Here is an 8,100-nt window from a genome sequence, read left to right as displayed (position 1 = left end):
GTTTGGGAACCACTAGTCTACATAGATATTGATAGAGCACTAGCACGAGCCCTGCAAGCCCCAGTGTATTAACCCAGGCTGGGAGACTTGCTACTGTGGGCTGCGTAGAGGGTACCCAAGTGACCTGGGACAGAGGAAGCAGCTAGTCCATGTGCCACCTTCTCTAAAAGAGAGAGCTAGAAATGAAGGAAACTGAAATAACATCAACATGGAAATAGAAGTGTTTCTGACAGGCAAAGATCCATCTACACTAGGTGTGGCTGAGAACGTGGAACAGAAAAAACATTTTGCTAAGGTGTGTCACAGAGTTAGAGCCCAGATCGTCTGTTCACTGGGAGAACAGCAAAGCAATAAACTCAATTATTTGATGGGCACAATGACTTTAAACTTTCACACTGGAGAGTAATACAGTGTTACAGTGCAGTAGCTAAGGGAATATGGAACTCTTACTGTTTGCTTTAAAACTCAATACAATAAATGCAAATTCATCACCCGTGTTAGGACAGAAAACCAGCCAAGCCAGGAAGTTAGGTAAAAACACATTTGCTGAAAATGGCTCACTATGAACCAGAGGCAACAGACAGTACGTAGAATTCCATCTGTCTCCCAAGGGCTGTGGTATCTGAAAGGAGATTGCAAATCACAAAACAACTTCAGTGATACATTCAATGAGAGAAATTCCATTGACTTTAATGGAGGAAATAAAAACAGAGTTTGAACATATGAAAAGCGGGGAGCAATTGAAAATGTAAAAAACTTGGGTAAATGCCATGGGTGGAATTAAAAATGCAGTTAAAGTGCAGATGTGCATTGATAAGGGTAAGTTAGACAATGCCACACAATGTAAACTATTGGAAAGGTGGCTGCTAAGCTCTCAGAAACCAAAATATCCTCTGCATTACATGTTTAAGCAAATGCCAGTTGGCTGTTATATTCTGGAGTGCAAGCTAGACCAGTGGTTCTCAACTTATTACACATTGTGGGCCACATATGCGGCCCACAGTGTGTTACCTGGGCTGCAGGGATCGTGCAGTTGCCCCGGTCCCCCACCATGTGGCTGTCGCAGACCCCACGGGGCTTGCCAGCAGCCACAGACCCTCACCGCGTGGCTGCTGCGGACCCTGGCTTGTGGACTGCCCTTTAGCACACAGCTGAGCTGGGCTGCAGCTCTGTGCTAATTGGGCTGCAAACCGCTGAGCTAGACCAATGAGGGGTTGTGTTGCTGCCTGCCCTGGAACCTACATGTCCCAAAGGCTCTGCTGCTGTGCTTCTCTTGTCTGGATATGCCCAGCCAGCGGATAAGCCTGCACTGAGCGTCTGTGGGTTAAGCAGCTCTGATTCCAGCTGCCAGGTTGGCACCCCCCAGCCACACTCTGATTCACCTGGCAAGGTGACCCCAACACACACATCAGTCCCAAATGTCCCCCAAACCATCTGCCCTGAAGTGTCCAGCCCTCTCCTTAAACACTCAGTGGAATAATACCGTGTGTTCACCCCTGTAAGGAGACAAAAGCACATAGCTGCTTATTAGCTTAGCTGGGGGAAATACACCCTTCCCTTTAAGTACAGGACGAAATTAGTTTATTGGAAAAATAAAACATGTTTATTAACAAAAGGACATAGATTAGGGGATACCAAGTAGAAGGAATAAAGTTAGAAGGATTGTAAACCATCAAAAGTAAAAATACGCTTTCTAATGGCAAAGACCTAAATTAACAAGCTACAGTCTTTTGCCAACCTTCCATTCCCAGAGATTTCAGCCCCCTTGGCTGAAAGACCCAGCTCTCTCACCTTGCAAGACCTCTGGCCCCTTGTGTCTGGCCAGTGATGGATGCCAAGATGGCTTCTTTTCCCTCCATATAGCTTCCCAAACTCAGTGTTTGTGTGCTGTTCTTCCCTTCCTGTGGCCTACCCAGCCCCCTGATGATTCGTATGTCAATGGTGCTTCCATTGATTTGGGTCACACCTTGCTTAACCTCATTGGAGACAGATAGATAGCTGCCTTCCCTCCGGTCTGGGTGGGAACCTGTTTTTCCCTATGTTTGGTCACAGACTTTTAAAGCAAAATATCAGTGAATATCTGTATTTCCTCCTATTCCGCTAATATAGACACTTCACAATGATATTAATTACCAGTGTCATTAGCTTTCAGACAAGCCCTTTCCTGATACACTTTGATAGTACAGTAACATTGCCTACAATCAGCTGATGTAATTGCTTATCAGTAGAGCTCCAGCCCCCCATCTTTACAGACTAAGTAAACCTTTGCAATGTATGCTCTGAAAAGTAAAACACAGACCACACTTCTTTTTCCTGCTGGGGTGTAGATGCTGTCTCCTCCCCCACTTGTTAGCTTGATAGAGTTGTTTACCTTTTACATACGTAAATGGACCTTCGTTATCCTTGCCTGAGGACCAGGCTGATCAGAAAACTGTTTATTCCTTTGTCTAGGGCATGCTGGGTTTTTTTTATGCATTGCTTGCCAAACACATTTTAAAAATATAATTCTAGCCTATGTCCATAACTCTTTGTACACAGCCTGAACGTACATCATGCAAGAATATTAATGATCAGTGAGTAATTAGTTTTCCAATGTCTTCTATACCACCTTTTAGATACAGATTATGACACCAGTGTTAGGTGTGGTGAGTATGTCAGGCCGGACAAGAGCTGCTGAACCACCAATGTGTCCCAGTAATTAATACTGCCCCAAGGCATTCTGAAGAGCATTTGCACAGCTACCTGAGGGGGTTAAAAAAGTTTAAATAATAATGGATGGTATTTGAATTTGGGCTGAACATCTTAGCGAGCACAATGCAAAATTCTGTAGGGAGCAAGAGGTGTAATAGAAATGTTCTCTATTGGACATAAAGTGAGCAAGGTTGTCTTGACTGCTTACCCAAACATAATAAAAGCGGAGTTGAAATGCCTGCTTCACAATGTAAAGTGGGTCTGCATAGGTTTAGGAGGTTAGTAAACTAATTGGAAAAATTAATGCCCAAACTATCTGTGGATCATAAACTTGGAAGGAAATTAGTGGGAATGACCTTTTCTGGCCCTGGGAAGTCAGACCCAAACAGCCATCAAATACTGGTCTCTATTCACCAGTTTTCAAGTACTCGGATGTTATTCAGCCATCTGTGCTATCAAGTAGAGGCATCGTCTGAAGGCCCAGGTGCAAGCCTTATGCAGGAAGGGCAGCCAGCTGCATTCACACTGAGATCCCCAAACAAGGAAGAAGGAAACCAATTCCATATTGAAAAGCAGATGCTGGCAATGTATGTGTTGTCTTAAATCCCACATAGATGAGTATGAGAAAAACCACATGTAGGCACTTACCACAGGCTTCTGGAAAAAAAATCTGTGTGTTTAACACCCCCATGAATCAAGTGTATGATGTTGAATTTACAAAGCTATATGGAACACATTAGCAGAGCAGTAAACAGACCACCACCTAACAGCCATACTGATGACTATGAACCTCCTATGTGTGACACCTAGCATGCTTTCCAAATTCACAGAATTTCAGATTGAATGCACTGATGAATAGGACCTCTCTTGGGTAGGGAGTGGTTTTTCGCATAACCTGAAATAGACAGATTTACAGGGAGCAGCCAAAGAAAGAACAGGGCTACATTTGCGGCGGATATCAAAGTGCAGGGCAGGCTAAGCCTCCCTTGACCCAGGCCGTGGCCCTGCCCATGTTCTACCCTGAGGCCTCCCCCTCTACCCTTAAGCGGGTGGGGGCTCAGCTCCAGCCTGCAGCCTGGAGCTTGGGCCTGCCAGCAGCCATGGCTACCACAGGGCAGCACTCGGGCTGGCCCAGGGGGTTGGGCCAGCAGCCCGGGGTGGCGCTGCGGCCAGCTCAACTCTGGGGGAGCTGGCTGGGGTGGCGGCCCAGGGCTCCTCCAGCCGCAGGCGCAGCTCAGGGCTCCTCTGGCTGAAGGGGGCGGGGCTTCGGGTGAAAGGGGTGCACCCGGAGGGGTAGTCTCCCGAAAGGGGAGGTTCACCTGCCGCTCATGGAGGGCTAAGTCCCAAACTGTCACCATACTGGCTATTTAGGGAAGCAATTAGCAAGGGGAACGCTTACCTAAACGAGTAGGACTGATTTTTCCAGCAGCATTGAAAGAAAGTGCCCAGCAGTTATCTAGGAATTGAAAACTGTATGTGGAGGGCAAGGGACTAGACTGGGAAACACACTGAGACAGTTCCTTGTGATAATATAATAGGCAGCAGGTTCATACACAGCTCTTACAGTGGGTTACAGAGGAGGTCAGCATCTTTATTCCCAAAACAGAAGCACAGAGAAGGGGTCCACAGTCACCCAGCAGACCACTGGCAGAGCCAGGACTAGAATGCAGGTTTTCTGAGCCCTACATCCATGCCCAACCCGGTAAGTGATACTGGCTCCCCGTATGATACACAGATTTGCTTCTACAGAGCATACGCCAAAGAGCCAGTCCTGGGTCATGACCTCCTAGAGAGACAATGGCAAAGGCTAGGAGGGGCTTCTACAGCCTTTGAATTGAACAAAGGTTCCTATTTGTTAGTTTTGAAATCTCCAGGAACTCAGCCTAGTAATTGCTCAATAGCAAACACAAGCAAGTGGCCTGCTGATTCCCCATAGGGCTCAGAAAACCCGAGCTGCTGAAAGCCCACACCCCAAACAGTCAGAAATCACAAGTCTTACTCAAAAATCAGGGGCTTTTGTGTTTTGGGGTTTTTAAAGATCGTCACATTTTTTGGTTTTTACCCTTCCCTGCCATGCCCAGCGCTGACAAATGTACAGCGAGTCCGGCAGTTTTGGCCCCTGCTGCAGGAGCTCATCTCAGCTTGGAGATGCATTGTGCTAGGCACTGGACAAACGGAGCAAGAGCCAGTGCCTGCCCTGAAGAGCTGACTGGCCAGTGCAGAGCAAAGTGATGACATAAGTCCTGCACCCAGCTGCGATGTCCATCAGTCACAGCCTATGCCACACGCGGCTCCGCATGCCGTTCCTAGGGAATCTGGTGTTCATACAGCTTCCCACAGATCCTGGCACCGACCCTTCCCCTGAGCTGCCTGGGAGGATGGGGATGTGAAGTGGGGAGGGGGATGATGGGAGTTAGCTATAGGCAAACTAAACACCTACCTAGGGAGGTAGATTCTGCCTAAGATTCGGCCCAAACCTGAGTGGTGCTGCAACCTGCGAGAGTTGGCCCTCATTTCTACCATAACAACTCACCGTGCCCCCCCTCCCCTCCTGAAAGTCTGATGCACCTCTGTGTGGAGAACCTCTGTCCTAGAGGCTGAGCAGTGCGGGGGAAGATTACACATGTCCTGCCTAAGACAGCAGATTGCCTTGAGCGACCTCTGCTCTGTGTAGCAGTTCCACCATCCAGGAGCTCTCCTCTCTGCACACTGGAAGTGGCAAAATATCCCTCCAATCCATGCTGCTCTTAGTCTCAAACCCACTGACAATTGCACCCTTCTCTTAAAGGGACAGCCCCCCTTACCAAAATACAAATAATAAACATGCAACAGTAAAACAAATATTAACACAACATCCAAATTCATAGCTAAATCAATGTCTTGCAATACAGAGGCATTGCAATAATTACTCTGAACTCCCTACACTAACTTTCTTATAAAGATGTACTTTTTCCCCACTTACATGCGTTATTAGCAATGTTTGACCCTGTAGCCTTCAAATCCACAGCATAGACTGCTTCCTCGTCAGCTATAGCTGTGTTCTTCTACCAGCCCAGCCCACACAGGGAGACACAGCACCCATGAGGCCAGTGGGTTACACCAGTAGCTGTGATACTGCAGTGAGGCACTGGGCATCAGGATTCTGGCTCTGGGAGAAGGTTTTGGTCTGGTGGTCAAAGACAGCACCTGTATTGGACCCTTGAATTCTATTTCCAGCTCTGTCTGCAGTGACCATGTGCAAGATCACAGCTATCTTATCTCTGAAATTGGTGAAAAACAGTCCCCCCCCCCCCCCCATGATATGAACTTTGGCCATAGTAATGGCCAAATATTAATAGCACTAAATGACAGAGCTGAGACTTCAACTCTTGGGCTTGTGTGGTTGCAGACCTTCCAATGGGCTACAGGGCATTGTAGAGAGGAGCTCCCCAAAAGTCACAGGAAGGCTGGAATGTATTGCAATACTGCCTTCAACAGGAGCCCATATCATGTTATTTGTGAGTGTTAGCAGCACTGCACAATGGGCCCCACTTATCCACTGCTGATACCTGGGGATTTCCTTTTGAGCAGCTCAGCTCATCCCCAAGGTCCCCCCAGACTAAGTACTGGGGTGGCTCAGCGAGCAGTGGAGACAGGGCTTAGTGCTGTGTCCTCTGACAAGCCTGACTCTGGAGCACTCAAGAACCATGACAGGCTAGTCCAGGCTCCCCTTGCCCCTTGCACAGCTCTAGTCCCACCATGGCGGGGGTTGCCGTGCACCTCCCAGTGATGCGTGTTTTGCTTGCTTGGCAGAGGATGAGTCTTTCAGTGGGGATCACACAGTTGATTTGCTGATTGAAGATCAGCTCTTGAGGCACAACAGCCATGAGCGGAGCAGCACCACGACGCCAGCTCTAGTGGGAGGGCCTCTGACACTCCAGAACATCGCCCCTACCATGGAGCAAGCTGCCCCTGCCATACCTGGGTCTCCAGTAGCAGAAACTGCCACCAGGACTCCACCATTGCCCTCTGCTGCCCCGTCCCTCTCCAGTGAACTGACACCAGCACTGACCCCTGCAGCTCCCACCACCATTGTAGACCAGCTCCCAGCAACTCTGAAGACCACCACTTCACCTGGAGCCATCACCATGAGTGGGTCAGTAGATGAGCCAGCCACATGGACACCAGCAATCTTGACCCAGACAGGTACACAGGCACCCACAACAGCAGCAAACCTACCCACAGCCAACCCCCGCAAAGCTACAATTGCTGTGGCAACCACCACTGTCCACATCTCGACAACAACTGGGACAAGTGTGGATGCCTCCAGGAGTGAGGAGTCAGCTGCTACTGCCCTTCCGACGCTAGTCAGCCCTACGCTCCCTGCCACGCCCAGACAAAACCTTGACGAGGAGGATCTGAGAAGCATCATTGGTGAGTCTGCCCTCCTCCATTCCTCTTGTGCCATGGTCTCCAGGTAAGTTTGTTGTGGGCCAGTGTGTGGAAGAGCTGCCCAGGATGTGTGTGTGCACCAGGGGTTGGGGAGGGCTCATTACAGGACTTGTGTTATAAGCTATTTTTGCAAAGAAGCATGAACAGCAATATTTTGGCACAGCAGGATGCCAACAGCAGCTGGAGTTAAGGATGCAGAGGAAGGGTGGCCCAGTGCTTAGGGTACTGGGCTGGCATTTGGTCCACCTGTGTTCAGTTCCCCACTCTGCTAGCATTGCCCTGCATGGCCTGGGACATAGGCTGAGTCTTGCGGTGCCTGGCTTTAGGGGCCCTGCTGCCCAGGCTCCCGTATGATGCATGGGGAAAGTGAGGGACCTAAAATAAAAAAAAGATTCACAGCAGCCTGCATGCTGAGCAGGGAGCTGCCTAAAGGAGCCAGTGGGAAATGCTGGGAGAGGGTGTGGCCCCAGCCCTGCCCAGCAAAGGGACTTAGGACCCTCAGTACAGAAGAGAGGCTACTCTCTCTGAAGCCTCTCCTGTTGCCAGGCACCAATCGAGGGCAGTCTTCCTCCCAGAAAACCAAGGTGGAGGTGCCCCCTTACACCTAGCGGCCAGAGCACTCACCCCCGCTGGGGGAAAGCCACATTCGAGTCCCCCACTGAGACTTGAACCCAAGTCTCCCATGAGTGCCCTGACCACTGGGCTACACCATGCCTCATGCTGCCATTGTCCCCAATGAATAGTCAAGCCGGGAGCTGTGTGACTCCTGCACAAGGTATGGGGGGCAGGGAAACCAGGACATAGTGTGTCTCCCACCACATATAGGTCACAGACACGTCCCTTGCCCTCCTTCCTGCCGTCCTGTTCCCTCCCTTGATATACACGTGCCGCCTGCCACCCACACCCACACCCTGCTGTCCCCCCCCCGCATACACGCCCCCTGCTGTCCCCCGACAAACTCGCACACCCTGCTGTCCC

At 49.7% G+C, this 8,100-nt stretch overlaps 1 protein-coding gene across 1 annotated transcript in view; it reads left to right on the top strand.

Moving 5' to 3' along the window:
• OLFML2B (olfactomedin like 2B) overlaps positions 1–8,100 on the top strand; it is a 110,147-nt gene that overhangs the window by 95,307 nt on the left and 6,740 nt on the right. Inside the window, exons 5-6 of the mRNA XM_026656107.1 lie at positions 4,225–4,393; positions 6,484–7,104. Coding sequence (XP_026511892.1) covers positions 4,225–4,393; positions 6,484–7,104 — 790 coding nt within the window. The remainder of the gene's footprint in view (positions 1–4,224; positions 4,394–6,483; positions 7,105–8,100) is intronic.

This window comes from Terrapene carolina, unplaced genomic scaffold (genome assembly GCF_002925995.2).
Source record: "Terrapene carolina triunguis isolate 2854851 unplaced genomic scaffold, T_m_triunguis-2.0 Scaffold212, whole genome shotgun sequence".
NCBI classification, from domain to species: Eukaryota; Metazoa; Chordata; order Testudines; family Emydidae; genus Terrapene; species Terrapene triunguis.
Note: the sequence above shows the minus strand (reverse complement) of the source record. Positions and strands in the feature narration are given on the sequence as shown.